The 25,080-nt window shown below is 48.8% G+C and overlaps 1 protein-coding gene across 4 annotated transcripts in view; it reads right to left on the bottom strand.

The window, feature by feature from the left end:
• C3H4orf50 (chromosome 3 C4orf50 homolog) overlaps nucleotides 1–25,080 on the bottom strand; it is a 122,191-nt gene that overhangs the window by 37,908 nt on the left and 59,203 nt on the right. For 3 of the 4 annotated variants that reach the window (XM_074395869.1, XM_039468364.2, XM_074395871.1), the window contains one exon: nucleotides 21,860–24,741. In XM_074395869.1, the coding sequence (XP_074251970.1) occupies nucleotides 24,496–24,741 (246 nt within the window). In that variant the 3' untranslated portion in view covers nucleotides 21,860–24,495. The remainder of the gene's footprint in view (nucleotides 1–21,859; nucleotides 24,742–25,080) is intronic. The other variant, XM_074395870.1, reaches the window with a different exon arrangement.

The following is a 25,080-nucleotide window of genomic DNA, read 5'->3' as shown; positions in this document are numbered from 1 at the left end:
GATACAAATTCTCAGATTCCGAAATCATAAATCCCAAGTAGGATAGATACAAATGAATATATGTCTTGTAGCAGAACTCTAGAATCACAAAGACAAATAGAAGATGCTAAAAGCAACCAGAGAGAGAGAAATAGATTACCTAAATGTGCATGGCAGTTACACCAATAACAGGCTTCCTGATGAAAGCCAGAAGACAGTGGAATAACATTGTCATCTCACCAAAAAGAAATAATCGAGGATCTAGAATTCTATATTTAATTAAATGATCCCCTAACGGTAAAAAGAAAAAAAAAAGTTGACATTCTCAGGCAAAGACTGAGAGGTTTTTTACTGCTAAATGCCTTGCTAAAAGATTACTAGAAAGGAATGTGCTCCAGGGAAAACTAAACTGAACTCAAAAGAAAAAAAAAGTACAAGGAAGAATGGCAAGTAAAGAAACTGGTAAATCTTTTACACTGTTGGTGAAAGTGTAAATTAGTTCAACCACTGCGGAAGACAGAGTGGCAATTCCTAAAGTATCTAGAACTAGAAATACCATTAGACCCAGCAATCCCATTACTGGATATATACCCAAAGATTATAAATCATGGAATATGACGCAGCCATCAAAAACGATGAGTTCGTGTCCTTTGTAGGGACATGGATGAACCTGGAAACCATCATTCTCAGCAAACTGACACAAGAGCAGAAAATCAAACACCGCATGTTCTCACTCATAGCGGGGTGTTGAACAATGAGAACACATGGACATGGGGAGGGGAGCATCACACACTGGGGTCCGTTTTGGGGAAATGGGGGAGGGTTGGGGGGGTGGGGATGTGGGGAGAGATAGCATGGGGAGAAATGCCAGATACAGGTGAGGGGGAGGAAGGCAGCAAATCACACTGCCATGTGTGTACATATGCAACAATCTTGCATGTTCTTCACATGTACCCCAAAACCTAAAATGCAATAAAAAATTTAAAAAAAAGAATTATAAATCATTCTATCATAAAGACACATGCACACTTATTTTATTGCAGCACTGCTCACAATAGCAAAGACTTGGAACCAACTCAAATGCCCATCAATGATAGACTGGTTAAAGAAAATGTGGCACATATACACTATGGAATACTACACAGCCTTAAAAAAGGATGAGTTCACATGTCCTTTGCAGGGACATGGATGAAGCTGGAAACCATCATTCTCAGCAAACTAACACAAGAACAGAAAACCAAACAAGCATGTTCTCACTCATAAGTGGGAATTGAACAATGAGAGCACATGGACACAGGAAGGGGAACATCATACACTGCGGACTGTTGGGTATTGAGGGGCTAGGGGAGGGATAGCATTAGGAGAAATACCTAATGTAGATGGCGGGGTGATGGGTACAGTCAACCACCATGGTACGTGTATAGCTATGTAACAAACCTGCATGTTCTGCACATGTACCCCAGAACTTAAAGTGCAATAAAAAAGTAAAAAAGAAACTGGTAAATCTAAAAAAGGATTAACTACATAAAGTAATAATAGTGGTTAATGTGAAAGGTATAAAAATAGAATGAAAATATATTCCTGGGCAATATGAAAGATGGAAAGGGAGATATTAAAATTAAAGCCTTCTTAGGATTCTGTGTGCATGAGGAAGTTAGAGATACCAAGCCAAGAATGCACACCGAAACTTTAAAGGTAGCCACTAAAATAATAGAAATACAATGTATACCTACGGTGAAAGGTAGAACAAAGAAAACTTAATCAGTTTCATATAAAGGAAGAAAATGGAAAAATTAGAAGCATAGTAAAGGCAGGGTAAACAGTAAGTACACAGCAAGATGACAGATAAAGATATATATTTATCAGTTATAATATACCTATTATGATATATATCAGTTAACGTAATAATTATAAAGGACTAACTTTCCATTTAAAAGACAAGAATTGATATAAGCTTTAAAAATTTAAAATACGGCTATGTGCTGTTAACAGAGACATACTAAAAATATAAAGACAGAGAAGACTTGACTGTAAAAGAATGGGAAAAGGTGGGCTAAGCAAATGCTAGCCCGAGAAACTCAGAATAGCCATGTTGACATTAAACAAAATAGACTCCAAAGCACTATTAAATAAAGTAAAGGTTATTACCTAATTATGAAACAAAGATTCATAGTGCAATAGAAAAATACTAGACTTATATGCACTAAATAGTAATAATATAGCCTCAAAATATATAAGGCAAAAATTAAGAAAATTAGAAAGAGAAATCGTTAAGTCTACCGCCATAGTTGGATATTTAAACACATATTCCTCAGAACTTGACAGATCAAGCACACAAATGTACCAGTGAGGAAACAAAGAAAATTCAAAGACCACAATGAACAAGTTTCATGTAATGGGCATATATGGAAGTCTAGAACCATAATAATCAAATACATAATATTTTCAGACTTTTACATGGAACATTTGCAAAATGCATTTATAATCTTGGAAATAGAGCAAGTCCCAACAAGTTAAAAAAAAAAAAAGGAAATTACATGAACCATATTCTCTGGTTATAATGGGATTCAAACATGAATAATAGGAAAATAAGGAAAACCCCACATATGAAGAATTTGAAAATATCCTTCTAAATAACTCATGGGTCAAAGAGGCCGTAAGGGGAATTAGGAGAATCATACAGTCTTTGCCACCGAGGAGCTCTCTGTTCAATAACCCCCTCCAACAAGTTAACTATTACAATGTGCGTAGTGGGACCCAGCGACCCAAGGGTCACAGAAGGAGGGGCCCCCTGATCTAAGGATGTGGCCCAGGATGGGGAAAGACAAGCTTTCCCGCCACTGAACAAGAAATAATGTTAGGTGGTTTTGTAATCAGTTTCCTAGGTCCCTTGAACAGGCCATTTTTTCTCCCTGGGCCTCAGTTTCCTCAAATGAGATGGTTGAGTCGATTCATCCCCAAGTCTTAGATAACCTTTTTTTTTTCAGTTTAATTTGAACCTATCCCCAGTTTTAATTCTACTTAATATCACACTAATCAAGACAAATTCTTCTCTCTCATTGCAAAACCTATCAAACTCCTTTCATAACATGATGTCAGTTTTCTTTTCTTTTTATCATTTAAGACAAATGATGCTGCCTTTCTGCCTTTGCTTTCCCCTAATCTTCCCAAGTTTGCTGCTGTGACAGATGGCCTCTCCATCAAGTAGTGTGCCTTATTTTGTCTACTCATGCTCCTCTGCTTTTTTGATTTATAAAAGAAATGGGGGCCAGTCACAGTGGCTCACGCCTGTAATCCCAGCATTTTGGGAGGCCAAGGCAGGCAGTTCACCTCAGGTCGGGAGTTCAAGACCAGTCTGGCCAACAAGGTAAAACCCTGTCTCTACTAAAGATATAAAAAATTAACTGGTCATGGTGGCAGGTGCCTATAATCCCAGCTACTTGGGAGGAGAATCTCTTGAACTCGGGAGGTGAAGATTGCAGTAAGCCCAGATCATGCTATTGCACTACAGCCTGGGAAATAAGAGCGAAATTCTATCTCCAAAAAAAAAAGAAAGAAAGAAATAATGGACATCACCTAGCCCATCAGCCATTGTCCACAACCAGGCAACATTCTTTCTCACTGTCCCCTCTCTACTAATTTCCCATCTCCTGCAATCCTTTCCCCATGGGGATTCAAAACGGTCTTCCTAAACCACAAGAAATCATCCCCCGTTTGAAACTCACCCTTGGCTTTGAGGGCACCACACGAGGTCAAATATCAACAGCAGCCAGGTGGGAGCTCAGTGTGCTCACCGAGGGCTTCTCTGGCAGAGCCTCAACACTGATCCTTTTCTTCTGGTCTTCTAGACTATGGAAAACTCTGCTCTGCTGTTCAGAGCCTTTCTCATTCTGCTTCCTACTCCCCACCCTGCACAGCTTTAGAATGTGGCAAACACCTGGAAGAGGAACCCACCCTGGCCTTTGAAGCCCCTCAAGTCTCTAATGTGTCTCTCCATCGCCATCAGTGGCCATTGCACTGAACCAGGCCTGAGCGCTCAGCCTTGTCCCCAGAGTGTAGACAAGCCCAGCAGGAGAGCAGCACTGATTCTCAGAAGATCTCCCCTCTCCAGAATTTGGCTCTGTTAGTCCTTACTGCTTCAGCAGTGATAAGAGCCCACCAGCCATGCAGCTGTCCTGGCCAGTCTACAGAGAATATGCAGAGAGGGTTTTCAACACCCTCAGATCATGCTAATGCTGCCACTTTTGAACCTGGGTCCCATGGAAAAGCATGAAGTTCAATTGCACATGTGTATGTTTCCTTTCATAAATATTCATGAATCCTCCCACATCGAATTGAATACGTATATTTAGCCACCCAACTCAGCATACATTTCTGTTCTCTTTGCCCCTCCCTGGAAGTGTCTGTTCCTGGCTTCTGGCTCAAGGTTATGCTCCTTAGTCTGCCAGAATGGCCACCCTGTAGGCTGCAATCCTTTGTGAGAAATAAAGCTCTCCCTTCCAAATGTATGAACCTCATCATTCAGTTGACACATATGATAGAAATCCTACTTCTTATCTGTAATTCATTATAGCATTATGGTTTTCCTAGAATCCTGTAATTCTCCTTGACAGAAGGAAACCAGGTGCCCTTCCCCCAGGCCCTGATCTGCAGCCTCAATCCCACCATCTCCAATGTCTTAATGGCTTGGCAGACTTGGCCCGAATAGAGTTTTCCTGGTGACAGTGAAGTTCTTGCCTCACCATTTTGCCATGTGGATAATGTCTGTGGAAGCTGAAGTGCCTGGTAAGTAATCAGGGCCTCAAAAATGTCAGTTCCTGCCAGTGAAGGACTGTTTGCAAAGCCATTGCAAGAATCTCCCCCACCTCTGTGTGCACATTCATTTGCAGTGTGACTCCCCTGACCCTCCCAGCAAGAGGTGGAGTCTGGTTCTCCACACCTTGGACTGGCTTTGCCACATGCTTGGACCAACAGAAAGATTCAGAAGTAACATTGTGGGAGATTTGAGCCTGGGCCCCAGGAGACCTTGAAGCTCCTGCTCTCTCTTTTGGAACCAAGCCTTTAGACCACCATATGCAGAAACCTCAGCTAATTTCTGGAGGCTGAGAGGCCATATGGAGCAGAGATGAGCATTCTAGCTGAAAAGACCACTCAACTGACGGCTAGCACCAATGGCCAGACATGAAGCCCTCCTAGACTACTCAGCCACAGTAGGTAGAACTATCTGATGAATAACCTGAGTGAGACCAGCAGAAAACCACCCTGCAGAGCCAATTGACATCAAATGTATATACATGAATGTATAAGATGGTTGTGGTTTTAAGCCAGTGAGTTTAGGGTGGTTTATTGCCCAACAATATCTAACTTCTTTCTTTTAATTAATAAAATGTTTTGATAATGATGATGACGATTTACATTAACTGGGTGCTTCCTTTGTGCCAGACTCTATGCTGAGTGTTTTATAAGTTTAAAGCTCTTGTATTCTGACAACACCACTGTGAGTTAAGTACTATCATCGTCCCTATTATCTCATAAGGATATTGAGACGCCAAGAGATGAGGCAACTTGCCTGCAGTTGGAGAGCTTGCCAGTAGCAGAGCTGAAAATGGAACTCTGACGTGCTGGTTCTGGTTCCTGCACCCATTGCTACTCCTTACACTACTTCTCTCTCATTCTACCATCGCCTCCCCTGACTTCCCACTCCCTCACCTAGCATCCTCCTAACTGCCCCCTGGAACCTGTATAGAATGGTAGAGAGGGAGAAATGAACATTTATTTGCTAAGTATTCATTTGTCCAGTAACATTTCCTCATGCCTGCAGTGTGCCCAATACTCTTCTAGAAATTAAGGGCATCAATTCCCACAACACAGAAGACAGGGCTTCTGCTCTTAAGAGTCTAAACTGGACTGGATGCGGTGGCTCATGCTTATAACCTCAGCACTTTGGGATTTCAAGACTAGCCTGGACAACATGGTGAAATCCCATCTCTACTAAAAATACAAAAATTAGCCTGGTGTGATGTCGGGCATCTGTATTCCCAGCTACTCGGGAGGCTGAGGCAGGAGAATCACTTGAACCTGGGAGGCAGAGTTTCCAATGAGCCGAGATCGTGCCACGCACTCCAGTCTGGGTGGCAGAGCAAGACTCTGTCTCAAAAAGAAAAAGAAAAAGAAAAAAAAGTCTAAACTCATGCCCAGCTCATGCTAGACACTCTAGACACATTCTCTCCCACTGTCCTCACTGTAGTCTTGTCCCCACTGTACACAGGAGGCTGAGGGAAATAAAGAAACTCACTCAAGGTCACACAGGGATTGGAACTAAGGTTGGCCTGGCCCCAGACCAAGGCTTTTTCCAGTTTACGATGGGACTCCTCCTCCTCTCAGTTTTACTAGGTACTCCTTGGGGTGGTAGGTTCCAAGTCTTCTCTAACGATATACCTCGTCTCCTTTCTTTGTCTTTCTTGGGTCTTGCTCTCATTCCCAAAGAGTCTCCAGTGATCAATGTTTATTTTTTAAAAGTAAAAAATAAAGATAATGGATTTTAGAATGGTCTCTCAAGCCGTGGGCAAGTTCTTAATCCCCTTGTGCCCCCATCTCTTCCTAAATAAAATGAGGACAAGAGAAGCACCTTTCTTATACTTTTGTAGGAGTAAACAAACTGAATATGTAAAGTTTCAGCTCAGTGTTCATGCATTTATGGAATGCTGGGAATCTACCAGGCACTGGAGAAAGGGTTGCTCCTGGAGGAATCTCAGTCCCAGCTGACTAAGGAAGCTTTAGGCAGAGGCAGCAGCTGGTTTGAAATAATTGGAGGTGTGTGACGGGTTACAAAACGGACCGAAAAGGCCTCCTTCCCTGCCTACACAGCCCTGGGAAGCAGCAACAATCAATGCCAGACAAATCAATGGCCGCATCCGCAGGGCCGATCTGGTTTGCTCAGGGCTAAGATCAGGAGCAGGGTGGTCCGGGCACAGTCCAGGGACCCGGGGGACATACAGGACCCGAAGGGGTTTGATCCTGGCTTTGCCGATCCCCACATGACTTGGCAAGTGACTTGTCTGCTCCACGTTTCAGTTTTAACATCTGTGAAATGGGAGGCAATATCAACTTCTTGGCATCATTTGGAAATTCAATGTGACAACATGTGTGAAAAGACCATGAAAAATGCCCAGGACAAAGTGAGCAGTGAGGCTGAGTGGGGGAGGCTTAAATAATTTTACTGAAATAATAGTAACATCAAATATTTGGTGAAAACTTGCTCTATGCCAGGCCCTGTTCTAAGCACTTTATGTATTTAGTTGGTTTACTCCTACAAGAATATAAGAAAGGTGCTGCTCTTATCCGCATTTGATTTAGGAAGAAATGGAGGCACAAAGAGATGAGGAACTTGCCCATGGCTTGAGAGACTATGCCAGAATCCATTGTCTTAACCAACACGCTATCTTGCCCCTATAAAATAGCACGTCGATACTACATGTTGAATGAGAAATGCTGTTAAAAATCATCACATACACTCTGATCTCATTTTTTTAAAAGCCTGGATGCATAAGGATAAATGTCAAAATGTTGAAAATAAACATCTCTTGTTGGTAGAATTCCATGTGTTTTTGTCACTTTATTTTTTGTAATTTTCCAAATTCATTCAAATACATATATATTAATTTTTATAAGCAGAAAAATGTTATTTAAAATATGTCTCTTTCTCTCTGCTGTGCCAGGCTTGGTTAGGCACTAGGCATATATGTAAGGATATTCAATTATCCTAGCATTCCGGGCAGGATCTTGGAAAACTTCTAGCCTGAGCCAGAATCGATGCTCAACTAACATTCAGCCTCATTCCTCACAAAAGCAGTAGCTGTTTCTGTGATGCTACCTGACTGTTAGACATCTACAGTAGCCTTCTTCTTAAAGTGATCATAACTTTTCTAAAACTGTTCTGAACCCGATAGAACTGAACAGTATCTGTGGGAAGTAGAGAACTTCCTTTTTAAAGTTTTCTTTCTTGTTAAAGAATAAGTGTGCTAATAACTTTGTTAAACCCCATCCCATGCAGCTGTTAAACGTGACGTGCTTACAGGCATGTAGTACATTTTATGTTCTTGTACAAGATACCTGTGCTGGACATGCTCATAGGCATTTTCCAGCTCTCCATTGCTTTTACCTGTTTAGAAAAGTTTAAGTTGTGGGCTGGGTGCAGTGGCTCACACCTGTAATCCCACACTTTGGGAGGCCAAGGAGGGTGGATCACAAGGTCAAGAGATCAAGACCATCCTGGCCAGCATGGTGAAACCCCATCTCTACTAAAAATACAAAAATTAGCTGGGAGTGGTGGTATACACCTGTAGTCCCAGCTACTTGGGAGGCTGAGGCAGGGAAATTGCTTGAACCCAGGAGGCAGAGGTTGCAGTGAGCTGAGATCACTCCACTGCACTCCAGCCTGGTGACAGTGAAACTCTCTCTCAAAGAAAAAAAAAAAGAATGAAAGAAAAATTTAAGTTGTTAGCCAATCGGGTTTTAGTTTAGATTGTGAGGTCTGGCTCCCGCCAAAGGAGATCAGACACAGCAGTAAGGACGACCCCAAATGTGTAAGGGATAAATTTGTGTGTTTTCCTTTGTTCATTGTACTCTTGTGGCAAGATGGCTAGCGAGGATATCCTTCCTGCAGCCCAGGAGGTAAAAATTGCATTGCTGAAAGATCCTTTGTCTCAGTGCTAACTTTCCTTTGAGCATCTATTTCCAACATCTATTTCTAACATCTGTTTCCAACATCTATTTTCAACAGTAGCTCAATGGTTTTGTTTCTTTGCATTCACTTTGAAGCTAAGCCCCTGAGGTTTCCCAGGTGTTCACATTTGGAATAGCCACATTTAGTTTTTGGATTTTACTGACTGGACACCTTTGCCTTGATGCCCAAGCACCAGGGTTAAAATCTGGGACACTTCGAAGGTCCGATTTCCAGGGCTTTGGGGGATTGGAGGAAAACCAGCCTCTGCCCTTCACCCTAGCTGTGTGATGTTGGGAAGTTTCACAGACTTCACTGTGCCTCAGTTTCCTGATCTGCAAAATGGGTATCCTCTTCCTTGTTCCTCTCACTTCACAGCTGTGAGACTCAAACAAGAGCACACATCAGGAGATGCTTTACAAACTGTGCATTCCCATCAGAGAGGTGGGAAGTACTTTTGAGCACGTCAGCTGTGAAGACTCCAAAGCACCCAAGATGTAGAAGTCAGAAAAAGGACAGGAAATTGAGAACCTGATAATAATCCCTTATCAGCTCCGGGAATCACATTCAATCAGCAAGCACTTCCCTATGTAAGACAAGACTCGTCAGACTTCATCTTATTTCTTTAAATGGCAAGTTGCTTTCGAGAGTAAAGATAAACCCCCTACAGCTGTCCAGATATGAAGATGGATGCTGACGAGGGCAAGACCAGAAAGTGGGGGCCAAAGGTCCCCCTCAAGCAGTATTTGCTTACCTGTCGTGACAGCTGGGCAGTCTCTCACCGGGCTCTTTGGGAGGCCTCTGGCAGCCACCATCTGACCTCCACCTCTCTTGCCGCATGTCTCTGACATACAGAGACAAACAGACACACAAAACCCTGGAGAGGAAGTCTCAAGGCCTGCACGCAGGGCCTCCAGTCTCCCTGGCCCCCCGGTTCCTCCTTCCCCATGCGGAGTCATAGCGGACAGTTTTTAAGCTCCTGTCTTCTCCCAAAGGCTGGGCTCTCAGCTTCTCCTGGGCTTTCCTTGGGGAATTCCTGCCTCAGCACCCCCATGGAGGTTGGAGGCCCCTTCTTGCCCCCTCAGCCCTCTGCAGGGGCATGACCTGTTTATATGGCTCATGACACTCTCTCTCATTCTCTCCTTCACTCTCTGCCCCCCAGGAATTCTCCCCTTATCCTGTGCTCCCTGGTGCCTTGGAGACGCTAGGCGAACCTTTGCGGAATGAAATGATCAATGGAAAAAATAGGAGTGAGCGAGGGAGCAGCCCGCAGATAAAAAACATGGCCCAGAGTCACTTGGCATACCCTTCACTATAGCTGGTGACCACAAGCCACACCCTGGTTCATACCTTGGAGAACCTTCTGGAAGCCCCAGTAGAGGAAGCACCACCCCCCCCCCATGCCTGGCCTGTGCTGGGATGGAGGATAAAGGTTCAGCTTGGTACCCACGTGAACCAAATGCACCCATGCCCTTGAGGAGCAAGCAGCCTGCTGGGAGTCAGACAGGTGACAAGAAAACAGAAGAGGACGTTAGCCTAGGGTGGAGGATCCGGGAAGACTTCCCCAGGAAAGGAAGATCAGAGAGGAGAGGATTCACACTTCCAGGCACCAAAGGTGGATAAGCCAGCCAGCTTCCTGATTGACTTATTCGTTACCAAAGCCTATTTCACAGGGGAGGGAACAGAGGCACAAGGCCACTCAGACACCTGCCCCAGATCTTGTAGCTGGTAAGTGGCATGGCTGAAATTCACACCAGGGCGCCACACCTGTCCTCAGATTGCCAAAACGATTCTCCTCTGGCCGGTGAATCTAGCACTGGAGTGCGTGTGGGGTGGTACCCTGGACTGAGGGAGGAAGCTCCAGGTCCCCTGAGCCCCCCAGTCCCCACTGCATGAAGCAAGCTGAAGCAGAGGGCGAGGGTTTCCCTTAGCAAGCAGAGTTCGGATTTGACTGCCTGGCACCTGCATGATCTCTTAATCCATCTTCCTACAGGGCTATTCGTGATTCAGCTTGGTCCCTGCATTCCCGGAGGACCCCACAGCTGCTGGTACCCAGGCCCTGGCTGAGGCCACATCTCAGGGGACTCACTTCATTTTCCTGTGTCTTCTCCTGCATTTAAGTGGCCTGGGCAGAGTGCCAGTGCCTGGAGAGGGCAAACCTCCCATTTCGTTCACAAACATGCCTCCTGAATGTGAGCCTGGCATCTGCAGATGGGAGACCCACATGGGATGTAATGAGCAAAATGAGTCGCGGGGCCCTGTGGAGTCCGGGCGGCGGGATCTCTTCCCGGGCCTTCAGCCTGGCGAGGAGGGACAGAGGCCCGAAGGGTGGGGCCTGCCCAGGGAGGCAGAGATCAGACTCGCCCCGGCTCCTGCCTCCTTACCATCAACCTCCTTGCTGCCTTCTCAGTTGCTTCTGTTTGCCATTCGAAGGAAACTCACATTTTTCTCGACCAGCTAGCAGGCTGGGCCCTGGGCTGGGTGGGACCCGGGGCCGGCGCATCTGCCCTCTCTGTTTTCTGACACTCGGCTGTCCTTCCTGCCCTCCTGGCCCCAGTTTTATCCATTCTCTGGCCCCAGCAGGCTGACTCCAAGGATGATATCCCTGGCTCCCTTGGCCTCTGGCTTCCAGCTGGGCTCAGCCAAGGGGAGGCACAAGGAGGAGGCTGGAGAAAGGAGGGACAGAAGGTTCTAGAATTTACTCTCCACCCCATCAGGAGTAGGTCCAGCAGCGGCCAGGCTTCTCTACGACAGGTCCCAGCTCTAGCTCTCCCAGCCTCCTGGAGCTGCAGCGCTCTCCCCTGACCCTAGGGTAGTCACCAATTCCTGTGCTTGTCACCCTGTTCACCCCTTGTCCTGCCCCTGAGCAGGACACGGCCTCTGCTTCCCAGGAGCATGCAGTCAGCTACAAAAGGAGCTCCTGGGGCTGGGGTATGGCAGCCAGGCCGGGGCTTGAGGGGGTCTGGAAAGGACAAGCAGGAGGGTTTAGTGCCTTCTTCACACACCCCAAACCCCTAGACTTTCAATGTACCCCCTGTGCTGAATATGATAAAAGACGTGGGAGGTGATAAAACACACAGTGTTCTTGGCCAGGGCCCTTGGAGAGACCACCATCTAAACAAAGATGACAGCCAGGGAAAGTCACAGGCTTGGCGTCCACCCCATCGGGATTCCCACTCACTCATTCATGGAACCTGTTTAAAATGAAAGGTGTCACACTCTCAACAGGAATGTATTATTTTCTTCTTTTTATTATTTGAACAAATACACTCCCTTCGTCACCTCTTTCTTGCTAAGACCCCATTCATGAGACGAGGAAGCTGAGCCGCATGACCTCCAAGAATGGCCTCCCTTACTGACCCCAATTTTAGCAGAGCTGGGGAGCTTCACATCAAGACCCCAGTAGGGTCGCAGATTTGTTGAGAAGAACCCAATGCTCATGGCCCTGGAACAGGCAAACGTTGTTGGATGAGATGGCTGATGGCACAGGAAGTTCACCATAGGAAGAAAAGACCAAAATAACTGTGATGCCTGGGGCGCCTTGGGGAAAAAGAATGAAGCATCCAGAACGATCCCTGCAACCACGTGCAGAATGCAAGCTCACACAGCAGATGGGAAAACAGCCCCGGAGAGGCTAGGGAGCCCCTTGCGTCTCCGACTGGCGAGAGGCAGAGGCAGCGACCGCACTGCAGCGCCGAGGGCCTCCCAGGCTCACTACCCTTCCTCTTGCTGCCTCTGAGGTCCTTGTCACTCCCACCGGAGCCCCGGATGTGGCCTCATCCAGGCTGTAGCGTAGCACTCCTCCAAGTCCTGGAGTTGGGAGCAAACCCCAGGATGCCGGCTGGATCCTGCCGCTGGGAACCCATGATAAAGTCAGGACTGCTTTATCTGCTTTCAGTTTCACAAAACTAAACTTAGAAAGTCTAAAAGTGGGAGCTGTCAGGCCCAGCCCCCAGGGTCCTCGCCAGCCAGCTGAGCCTCTGCACGAGATCAGACGCATCCAGATGCAGGCACCTCTTCCAGGCACCCGTCATTTCCAGGAGGGACTGTCGGGCCCACAGGATTTTATCATACCTCTACCTCCATGGTCAGTTTGGGACAAATCCACTCATGGGCCTGTTTTTCTCTCCCATGGGTCTGTCACCACCCATGGGGTTGGGGACTTCCCTCTGTGACCCCAGAAGAGGCACAGAGCAGGCAGGCAGTAAAGCTGGGGACTGAGAGAGCGAGGCTCACACAGCATGTAAGCTTTGCAGGTGCAAGAATTGAATTAGGCAAGGAACTGAAGAGCAGGCAAGGGGACGTGCTGCCAGAAGGAGTGTTCCAGCTGAGAAGTGATTAAAGAATGAAATCATAGGACGTCTTGAATTTCTAACTAATGAGTTTATGATCTAGGTATTGGGCATTCGGATGCTAACCTCACAGAAAGAAAGCCAGCCCAGCACTTTGGGAGGCCGAGGTGGGTGGATCACTTGAGGTTAGGAGATTGAAACCAGCCTGACCAACATGATAAAACCCTGCTTCTACTAAAAATACAAAAAATTAGCCAGGTGTGGTGGCAAGCCCTTGTAATCCCAGCTACTCAGGAGGCTGAGGCAGGAGAATGGCTTGAACCTGGGAGGCAGAGGTTGCAGTGAGCCGAGATCGCGCCATTACACTCCAGCCTGGGCAATAGAGTGAGACACTGTCTCAAAAAATAAATAAATAAATAAATAAAAATTTAAAAATAAAAAAATAAAAACAAAGAAAAGAAAGAAATAGAGAATAGAGAGAGAGCCAGGCACATGCCCCTGATGGAAAAATTTAACACTATCTTTAAAGGAGTCTTGAAAAAAAAGAACAAAAAACCATTGAATCTGTATTAAATCAAAGCTCTAGAGCCAATGGCCAATTCAAGGACAGACAGAGGAGGGGAGGGTACAGCAAACACCGCCGCAGGGACAGGGCAGCAGACGCCGCCCACACACGGGAACATCTGCAGGACAGTGACCTGGTTTCCCCAACGGCATGTCGCAAGAAAATAAAAAGAGAAGGAGGCAGAAGCCCTAGATGAAAAGACTTGAAAGACACACCGGCAGCGTTTGCGGATGGATGAATGGACAAACAAGATGTGCTTCCTCCATGCAAGGAAAGATTCCTCATCCTCAAAGGAAGCAAATGCCGGCCCACGCTCCAACATGAATGGACCTCATAAGCGAACGAAGCTAGTCGCTCACAAAAGGACAAATATGTGATTCTGTTTAGATCAGGCCCCTAGAGTAGTTGACTCATAGAGAGAGAAAGTGGAGTGGTGGTTGTCAGGAGCTGGGGGAGATGAGAATGAGGTTTGATGGGAACCGAGTTTCAGTTTGGGAAGATGAGAAGGATTCTGTGGGTGGATGGTGGTGACGGCTGAACAACAATGTAAATAAATGCGTTTAAAGGTTAAAATGGGAATTTAAATAAATGTACTAAAAGGTTAAAACGGGCCGGGTGCAGTGGCTCACCTATGCAATCCAGCATTTTAAGAGGCCAAGGTGGGTGGAACACTGAGGTCAGGAGTTTGAGACCAGCCTGGCCAACAGGGTGAAACCCTATCTCTACTAAAAATACCAGACAATTAGCTGGGCATGGTGGTGCGTGCCTGTAATCCCAGCTACTCCAGAGGCTGAGGCAGGAGAATGGCTTGAACCTGGGAGATGGAGTTTGCCAAGATTGCGCCATGGCACTCCAGCCTGAGCAATAAGAGTGAAGCTCCATATCAAAAAAAAAGGCGGGGGGGTTAAAATGTAAATTTTATAGGTTGGTACAAAAGTTGTGCAAAAAATTTTATAGGTTGGTGTTACTTTTTTTTTTTTTTTTTTTTTGATACAGAGTCTCGCTCTGTCACCCAGGCTGGAGTGCAGTGGCACAATCTCGGCTCACTGCAACCTCCGCCTCCCAGGTTCAAGTGATTCTCCTGCCTCAGCCTCCTGAGTAGCTGAGATCACAGGCGTCTGCCACCATGCCTAGCTAGTTTTTTGTATTTTAGTAGAGACGGGTTTCACCGTGTTGCCCAGGGTGGTCTCGAACTCCTGACCTCGTGATCTGCCTGCCTTGGCCTCCCAAAGTGCTGGGATTAGAGGCATGAGCCACTGTGCCCGGCAGGTGCTACCTTTTAAATAGCAAAACCTGTAATTATTTTTGTACCAACCTGTATGTTCTGTATATTTAACCATGAAGAAAGACAATCATAGTGTGAAGACCTTATTTACATTCTGATTCAGACAAACTGCAAATAATTTTATAAGCTATAAAACTGACAGGCCACTTAGAAATTTGAACACTGATTGGATATTTGATGAAGTTAAGGAGTCATCATTTATCCGAGGTGTGACCGTGGTACCATGACTGTTTAAAACACGAATTAAATGATACGATACCTAGTTTTACTTCAAAACAATATGAGTGGAGAGAAGGGGGTGGTGTGGAGATGAAATGAGATTGCTCTTGAACTGGGCATTATTGAAGTTGCTGTTGACTACGGGAGGTTCCTTATACTATTCTGTGTACTTTTGTAAATGTTTGAAATTTTTCAAAACAAAGTATCTTCAAAAATGGGGTTTAATCTGTTCTTCAGCTCGCTGAGTTCTCCCGGGCAGACGACTTCACCTCTCTGCTGCCTTCTTCACTTTTCCACTCAAAATGGCACCTCCTCCAGGATGCCTTGATTGATAACATCCAATAAGAAAGATCACCCTCCTCATTTCCTACCCACTGTCCCCACCTCATTTTTCTTCCCTGGTAGCATTGATCAGGACTTGAAATTACACAATATATGTGAGTCCGTATGTAGCCTTTCTCTTCCTGCTGACTTGTTCGTAGCTGAATCCCATACACCAAGAAGCATGCCTGGACATAGCAGACGATGGGTAAGCATTGGTCATGGGAATGAATGAACGAATGAATGAATGATCCACGGCATTAAGGCAGTGACAAGAGCCCTCCAGGTCAGCATAAGCACGAGTGAGACACGGTGCTCGGCCCACAGCCCAGAACCGAGTGGAGGCCCAGGGCCACGATTTCATCCTCAGAGCAGCGCGTGCTGGGCTTGCAGCTGTTTTCGTGAACCCACAGCTCCTAGCTGGGTGGCTGTCTGTCCTCTGGACCAAAACTAGAGTCCCCTCCTCCTATCTCACTGCTCCCAAACCTGCCAACTGAAATTTTCTCTATGCCATGAGCGTCCTCTTTACAAAATGGTGGTTTTCTGCACAAGGTTGAGAGACTATCAGTCATTCACAACTTAGCGTGAAATAGCTAAACTTTTCTAAGAACAGTATAGTAAAGCCATCCGCGTTGAGGGAAGGAAGGGAGAGGGCACATGGTTGTGAAGCAGGAGAGACTCTGGAATGAGAAACTGAGGCTTAGAGAGGTTACGTCACCTTAGATCCCAAAGCTAGTTCATGACGGATCTGCACTGGTCTCCCAGCCTGTCTCATTCCAAGTTACTGTTGATTACCCTGAAAACCAACACTCAGAGAGTAACCTTCATGAGCTAAGAAATACAAATGTGAAGCTGAGAAAGGAAGTCACTTTATCTGTGAAGTGAAATTTACAGCCCTAATAATAATGGCATAGATAAAATTCCCTAATAAATGAACTAAGACAGGTGACATGAAATAAATAACGGTCCTTCCAACAGAAAAATTAAACTTCAAAGCTGAAGAGTGAGCCTAAAGTCTCCCTGCTCTGCCACCGTCCACACTTCTGGTTTCTTCTTGCTAATCCAGACCTCTTCCCCAGCCCCAGCAATACCCACACCCTCCCCTCCTTCGGCAGCTGGTGGCAACCTGGCAATGTATAGAGGGTTGCAATCCCTCTTATCCTCTGCTCTTCCCTGAACCATTGCCTTCTTATACTCTCTACTCCCAAAGCAAAAATAACCATCCTGGCCAATGTGGTGAAACCCCGTCTCTACAAAGATACAAAAATTAGCCGGGCATGGTGGCACACGCCTGTGGTCCCAGCTACTCGGGAGGCTGAGGCAAGGGAATTGCTTGAACCTGGGAGGCAGAAGTTGCAGTGAGCTGAGATTGCACCACTGCACTCCAGCCTGGGGACAGAGCGAGACTCAGTCTCAAAAAAAAAAAAAAAAGATGATAATATTTTCTCATCTAGCAGAGCTTGCATTAGAGACAGTGAGATATGATAAAATATATGCTTGGAAGTACCATAAAATAAAATGAGCAACTAATTCGTGCAGTCATTCAACAAGCATGTATTGAGCCCTGGGAGGAGCCAGGCACTGTTCTGTGACCGGGGATGGAGCTGCTAACAAACCAGGGTCAGGAGTGGTAAGAGGCAGCTGGATCCTGGGTGGAGGTGACAAGACCTGCTGATGGAGCGGATCTGCAGGTACATAGATCACGAGGTCAAGAGATCGAGACCATCCTGGCCAACATGGTGAAACCCTGTCTCTACTAAAAATACAAAAATTAGACAGGCGTGATGGCATGCATCTCTGGTCCCAGCTACTCAGGAGGCTGAGGCAGAAGAATCCTGTGAACCCAGGAGGCACAGTTTGCAATGAGCCGAGAATGTGCCACTGCACTCCAGCCTGGCGATAGAGCAAGACTTCATCTCAAAAAAAAAAAAAAAAAAAAAAGATAGATGATAGATAGATAGGTAAATAGATAGATAGATAATAAATAGATAGACGAGAAGAGGAGGAGAACAGAAGTCAAGCCACTTTTCAGCTTTCTTTGCACTACGGAATTTGTGCAGAAAGCCAACGAGAAGCCAGCTGAATTGTACCCCAGAATTCTGGCATCGTTGGCAGCGGGGATGGCAGATGCCTCCAGAGCGAGGGAGAGGGAGCAGGGTGAAGCACAGGAGCACTGGCCGGTCCCTCCTCAAAAGCTGCGAGGCTGGTCTCTGGCCCCAGGTGGCACAGTCAGGGGACTCTCCGCTCCCCACCTGGCTGCGGATAGCTGGGGACCTCCATCCACTCCCTCCACCCCTTCCTTCACCACCTCCCTTCCTTAAGGGAACTTGGGGGGAAATATTCCAAACTGCCTAAAAGGTCAAGCGTCAAAAAAAGGAACTAGCTGGCTCCTTTGAAGACGCCATCATTCTTTTCTGGATGTCTCTGCTTAGATCCACAGGAAGAAGCCAGAGGCAAGGCCCAGTTTCCAGGGAAGGATGGAGTGCACGCAGAGAAGGCCACGGACAGGCGCAGGTGCCCCCAGCACAGGGCACTCCCTCCTCCGAAGACAGCTAGTTCTGGCACCAGCTGGGCGCTCCCACCCGACTCCACTTGAATTCCTTGTTGTAAGTTTTGTGTTTTCCTGAAAATATTTTATGCCATTGTGAAGCTATTCAAGGAACAACCGAAGGGAGCCGAAAGCTGCTGGGCGCCTCCTCTGTGATGAGCCCTGTCCTCGGGAGGCTGCTTCTGGCCTCAACCCCTGTCCTGCAGGGGGTGTCATGTGAGAGGCAGGAGGCTGGGTGCTGCCCGTTCTGCCTCCTCTTACCATAGCAGAGGAGTGTGAGTCCCCGCCCCACTCGTGTTCACGTGACTGCTTACTCTGGTGTGCAGCAGCCTGAATCCCAGCCCCGTCTGCCTTAAGCAGAGCCTCCCAGCTGAGCCCAGCTTGGTCAGCCGGACCCTAGCCCAGCTGCAGAACTGAGAGTGAGAAAGAATGGTTGGGAGTCACTGAGTCTGGACTGGTTTGTTACACGGTAATATTATGGCTGCAGTTGACTTACACAGAGAGGTTATATGACTCACCTAGAGACACACAGCTATAAAGTAGCAGCCCCACGGTCGTCTCCACTGCCTTGCCCAGTACTAACCTGGTGTCAAGCTGGGCATGGGTGGAGTCACAGTAACCTTGTAATAGAGGACCCAGGATGCAGGTTCTGGGATGATTTGGGAATAAAAGGCAGGACACAGTGACAGCAGTGTGCTAATCCCCCTGTGAGCAGAGTGGACCGTCCCATCAGCCCACAGCAGGACTGTTCGCAGGGCGAGACCTGGGAGAGTGCCAACCTCCTGAGTCTGGCAGGAGGGTGCCTGGGGGCAGGTCTAGTCCCTCCGGCACTGTATAAGCTGGAGGGACCTACTGGGAGGATTTGGAGACCCCAAGACCTGCCCACCCCAGGCTGCTGACTCAGCACTGCTAGGTCTGAGTCAGCAAAAAACACCGGGCTGGGCCACACAGTGCCTTTGTGCGGAATTGCAAAAAGATGCCGGCTCCAGGTGAACACAGGTGGCAGGGCTTGGCCAGGACAGCTGAGGCAGCCTCTGCAGGAACTTGTAAAAAGGCTCTTTTTCTTCCTTTATCATCCTTTGGGTATATACCCAGTAATGGGATTGCTGAGTCAGATGGAATTTCTATTTCTAGGTCCTTGAGGAATTGCCACACTGTCTTCCACAGTGGTTGAACTAATTCACACTCCCACCAACAGTGTGGAGAGCGTACGGCTGGATTTCAGCCCCTTCTGCCCTTGGACCAAAATGCCTTGCTTAAGACACAACCTGAACAACCAGACGCAGTAGCTCTGGAAGAGCGGGGTCAATGCCTGTTTGGCTCCTGCTGCCTGACAGTGAGCCTCACTCAGCAGCCAAGCCAGGAGCCAGCTGTGCCTTCCTGGCTTCCAGGACAGCAGCAGCACACAGTAGGCCCACAGCCGTCAGTGTGTGCCATGGATGGACTATCAGTGACAATGGGGAGTGGCTACTCTAGGGTTCTGCCTGCAGTCCCCCTTGTGTGTGTCAGACTGGGGGTGGGGCATTGATCTGGGGTCTGTCCAGTGTCCAGTAAACACCAGGAATCCGGCCCCGAGGCTGGGCGTGGGGAAGCAGCAGCAGCTGGAGAGCCCAGCTTCCCCCACCCCTGCCCTCAGCCCTGCACCTGCTGCCTGATGCTAAATTACTCTCGGCCACTCAGGTAGAGCCACTGCTCAAGGGCTCCAGGGAGTGATGGGCTGAGATTCTGCAGCTGAGGAGGAAGTTGATGTGTGTTGGGAGGGAGAGGAGAGGAGAAAAGATGGGCTGGGAGGATGGGGGAGGGGGATCAGCTGCCGGCAGCAAAGCTGCCTCCACTCCCATGTAGGCCTCCCTGGACAGGCGGAGCATGGGGAGGAGAGGGCTCTGGAATGTCACATGCCAGCCTATATTCCATTCGTTCATTTTTAAAAGGGTCAAATGAAGTAAAAGGTACCGGTCCAACCAGCAGGGATGCAAATTCTTTCAGTTAAACACACACGGACGTTTAGAGAACGGAAGATGCCCAGCTCAGCCCACCTCCAGAAGGCCCAGACAAAACAACCTCAAATCCAAGGGAAAGGCTGTTCCAGAAGAGACGGATCAGTGGAACCAGTGGAAGGGACCAGAGATCCTGGTTGGAAGAGACCTGAGAGAGGGGTCTTGCAACCCAGAAGCCACAGAGGTTGAGCTTCTGTTACTCTCAGGGTTAAAGTTGAGAAGAAAACCTCTGGCCAGGCTGGTTGCAGCCCCTGCAGACCACTGCCGACCCGCCCCGTGCTCCGGCCCCTGAGCTCTTCAGCTGTGAGCGAGTCTCCCTCTGAGCGCTCGCCCCCACCTCGCCTTCCCACCCACGCCTTAAGTGATTCGTTTTCATTCTGTCTTGTAAAAATGACCCGCATGGAGATAAAGCAGTGGCATGCGCCCGCAGCTCTGTGCATGTCGCACGGCCTCCCTTGAGAGCTTCACAGATGTTAAGTCACTCACACCTCGCCACCACCTTGGAGGCAGGCATCCCCATTTTACAGACGAGATCACCGAGGCAGGGAGAGGTGGGGTAAGGGGAAGAGCTGGGATCAAAGCCAGGTGGGGGTGTGAACTTGGCTCCCGGGTCACCTGCCTCCAGCATTACAGGGCTAAGGAGGACAAGGGGTGGTCACACACCTGGGCTGTAAATGCCACCGCCGGGCACTGGCCACGTGATATCTTTCAAGGCTCCATGAGATAAGAGGATGTCACGGGGCTGTAATTTCCATTTCCCAGGAGGAAGTCAAGCCTCAAGGGGCCTGGGCACAGGACCCATAGCTGCTGCGTGGCAGTTGGGGACAGGAACGCAGGACCATGTCAGCCCTCCTGGCTCAGCCCAAAGGTCACTTCTCGGCGGCCCCCTCAGCCTCCAAACTGTCCAGTGCTCTATCAGCCATCCCGGGTGGCCAGATCCCAGCCCCCCACTGAGGTCACTCCTGCCTGTGAGCACCTGCAGATGGAGGCGCAGCTGGCCCCTCCGGTGCAGTCAGGAAGCAAACACCTGCTTGCTCACTTCCATCCCCCACTCAGAAGCATCCCGTCGGCACAGGGCCCTGTCTGTGGTGCTGAATGGAATCCACACGTCACAGGCGGGTGCTGGCAGGCCTGGGGGCCCCAGGCATCCCCCAGCTCTACAAGTAGACGCAAAAAACGTTACAACTTCAAAGAGGGGCGAGCACCGGAGTTTGGCCAAGGCCAACAGAATGACAAGCGTTAGCCTCCTTTTCCTCTTAGCAGTTTACCCTCAGATACACGGCCACACATGTCATCACGGACACCGGTGGTGAGAAGTGTGTAGTTAGGTGATTTCCTCGTTGTGGAAACATCAGAGAGGGTCATACAGTAGGATCACAAGCCAATGCCTACCTTCTGGAACCTTCCACTCCAGGATTACAGAAAGCCATGTATGTCTACTACCATTTCCTACCCCAACCCTACCTGGGCTTTTGCTCATGATTTCCCCTGCCTTGGAAACCTCCTCTGCCTGGCTGACCCCTGCTCATCTCCAGAACTCAACTCAGAGGGCACTTCCTCCAGGAAGCCCTCCCTGACTGCTCATTGGTCAGTCACCCACTCAATGACCCCTGGGCCTTGTGTTGTCCCTGTTCGTGTCACTCCATCAGAGCAAACCCTGGAGGACAGGAACCTGGAGTGAGACCCCTGTGACCATCCCCCAGCCCTTCACCTGTCCTGACAGGTGCTCAGAGAAACATCTGCTGAGCAGAACTCCTTTGTAGCTTAAGCAGAAGGCCTCCCCAGAGCACAGGAAAATGAGCCAGGCAGCAGGGAGGAACCCTGGACTAATGCTTCTGCTGCTCGGCCTCAGGCCAAGGCAACCCTCTCCTCTGATTTGCCTAAAAGCCAAGATGGGGCCCCTTTGTGCAGTGGGGGAGGGGTGCATTTACCTCGCAGGGTTTAGGGCTCCACTGCCAGGGAAGTCAACCATTGTTTGCTGACAGTCCTGTGACAAATCGTTTTCTGCTGCAGAGCCGGGCTGGATGTCTGGCTGGTCTCCAGAGGCCTCGGGGTCACTGGTAGAATCATTACCTGCCCGTGGGGCAGCCGGAGACCAGCTCCTGTGTGCCAAGTTCCTGCCTGAATCTGCTGGGTCACCAGAGCAGGTCCTGCCCCAGAGCATCTGATGGGTGCAGGGAGCCTCCATGTGCCCTTCCAAGGGCTGGGGTCTACAGACCGGGCCAGGGGAAAGCAGGAGTCCGCTGTGCTGCACTGCAGAAGTGTCCCGGGAGCCCGGGCACAAAGCTGGAGCCGACCCAAAGTGCCAGTCCCAGACGGGATTCACGGCCCGGGAGAATAACTGGCTGCTGCCTCCGGAACATGATTTATTAGGGAATCGTCGGGTTAAGCTGTAAAGATCGTCTTGGCTTGCTTTAATGGATTTCCTGGGTTGCCTTTTTGCCCAGGCCCAGCACATGAGTGCACGGGGGGTGCATGAAGTGACAAGATGCCCAACGCCTGAGCTCCTGGCAGTCCTGGAGACCAAGTGTGGTGGCACCACGCGGCATCTCGCCGACTCAGCAAGGGCTCAGCTGGCTGTCCTCGACTGCACCGGCTTTCTGTCCTCTCTCCATCATGTTCCTGATGCTCAAAGCTAATGATGTTGTCTCAAAATACAGAGGGAGGCAGAAGGCAGATCAGTAAACCAGCGCTGCAGGTTGCTTCTGGCTTGGAAATTACAGCGAGGTGCAGGGCTGGTCCAACCGGCAGAGGGATCACCGCAGTGGTTTCCAGTCTGGGGACTCCCTGAGGGGTGGTAACGGGGCCGCGGGGTCTCCAGGGGGGGTCCCTGAAAACCTAGGTGGACCGCATCATCTTTACTTGTTGACCAGCAGCATCTAGCCAGACATACACGGCCGTCGCTAAATGCAGATTGAATAAATAGACGGATCTGTGGGTAAATCAATCCAGGAATAAATGGATGAATGTGCTAAACCATCAGAAAACCCCATCAGCTAATTTAAAGGGTGAACTCCATATGCTGAGGCTGCTCTTCTTATGTCTCAACAGCTCCCCAATTTTCCTCAAAATAAAACCCACTAGTTTCTATAATTGTGAGTCACACGAGATGCTGACATCAAGGGAAGCCCGGGGAAGAACCGATGGGAACTCTGTGTAATTTTCATTTCAAAGCAAAATGCTAAACTATGTAAAATCATTGTGTGCACTTTGACCCTTCCCGGGGAGCCCATGGCTCCTTGTCCTTGTCTTTGTTTGTCCTTCCATGAAGGGACAGCCACTCCAGGAGGGGACAGAATTGGACGGGTAGCACTGACGTTTCCCTCAAGACCCTCCTCAGCCCCTTCCCAAAGAGAGAGGTGACAGCTCTGTGGGTGAGCCTGGGTCAGGGTCTGGTGCCTGTGGTTCAAGCCCCCTGGACTCCGTTATTGGGGGGCTGCCCTCAGGAGGGAAGCGCTCTTCTCCTGGGTCACCCGCCTGAGTCTCTGTTCTCGGGGGAAGGAAGGGGTGCTGGATGGGAACGAGGCAGTGACTGCTTGCAGCTGGCTTGATAAGAGTACGCTTTGCCCACTCCCCCTCCAAGGGGCATATCCAGAGTTCAGTTTTATGTCTCAGGGCCTTTGCACATGCGTTCCCTCTTCCAGCCTCGCCCTTCCCACCTCACCCACAGGACGCTGCCCAGCCATTCCTTTGTGGCTGACTTCCAAGCCACGTAGCACTGCCCTTTCCTTCATCCTGTCCCTCAGGGCATGGGTGACACTTGCGTGCATGCGGATTTACTCACAGGAGTCTCTCCCACTGTCCTGTGAGGTCCCTGGTGCCGGGATCAACACCAACGCGTCTCTTCCTCCTTCATGCCCACTGCCTGGCACAGAGTGGGTATCAACAGATGTTTTTGGAGTGAATGGACTGACTAGAAAGTTCTGGTCAGTTTTAACGTTTTTAAATGTAAAATGTCTAATAAGTTAGGTGCTTCACTTAATAGACAAAAAATCCCTTAGAACACGGGAGGGACCCCTGGGGGCAGAAAAATAACAAAACAATTCTCCGTGGCTGATCGTGTTCGCAGCTGTGAGATCCGTCCCGGGCTCGCCATTCCAGCATTGGCGGCACTGGAACTGTCTTTCTTTGCCATAGGAGGCTGGCTGGGGTGTTGTAGGATGTTTGGTAGCTTCCCTGGCCTCTGCCCACCAGATGTCAGTAGCAGTGTCTCAGCTGTGACAACCAAAAGTGTCTCCAGACAAGGCCAGATTTTCCCTGGGGGAGTAAAACTGCACCCAGCTGAGAACCTCCAGACCAATCATTCGATAGGTTTTGGTGCAGTAAGTATTTCCTACGCTGCCTTGACGTTGCCTCAGCCGAGCTCCTCAGAATGTGCCAGGCACCGGCCAGCATTGCTCTCAAGCTCTGACAACGAACACAAATGCCTAAGCCGAAGGCAAAACCACTTGCCACTAAATGAGGGCTTTGATTGCTACCAATTTCGTAAAGCACTCTCTGAAGGTTCTGCTTCAAATATTTATGGAGTCTATGAAATGGCTCCGGAGAACGAGTGGTCCTATTACAGTTAGAACTCCAGTGGTGATTTATGGACCTGGGAATTGCTGCAAATGCTTTGTCTAAGCTCTTGGTGAAAAGCCAGGATCCTCGCTGGGCTCAGGAGCTCGGAAGGTGCTGGGGCGTTATCGGCGTGGAGGGCGGGACGGGGCATTCCCCCTTTTTCTTGCAGACGTTGTGCGGGGAGTCCTGATTCCTCGGTGACCGTGGCCTGGCACGTTCCAGGATCAAGCGTGGACCCCGAGGACATAAGGAGCTGCAGACAAGAGGACAATAAAATGGTCTCTGCATTCACGTTTGTAAAAGCCTCTCCGTTCACACATTTAATCAAAGAAAGGGGTCACATGATAGCTAACAGCTACGGGCACTTTCCGTGTTTGGCACCAAATGCTCCTCACGCATTGGCTCACTTCGTTTGGTGACAGTTCAGTGAGACACACACTGCCATCACTGTTCTGGGTCAGAAATGAGCATGGGGCAGGGGGAGGCTCCCACTGCACCCCACGCAGCAGGTGCCTGGCAATACAGTCAGGAGCGGGTGTTTCTGTAGCAGGATGTCTTCTATCAATTTTCTCCTTCCCAGTGACAAGAGAAA

This window comes from Saimiri boliviensis, chromosome 3 (genome assembly GCF_048565385.1).
Source record: "Saimiri boliviensis isolate mSaiBol1 chromosome 3, mSaiBol1.pri, whole genome shotgun sequence".
Classification (NCBI taxonomy): Eukaryota; Metazoa; Chordata; class Mammalia; order Primates; family Cebidae; genus Saimiri; species Saimiri boliviensis.
This window is presented reverse-complemented; position numbering and strand designations above follow the sequence as displayed.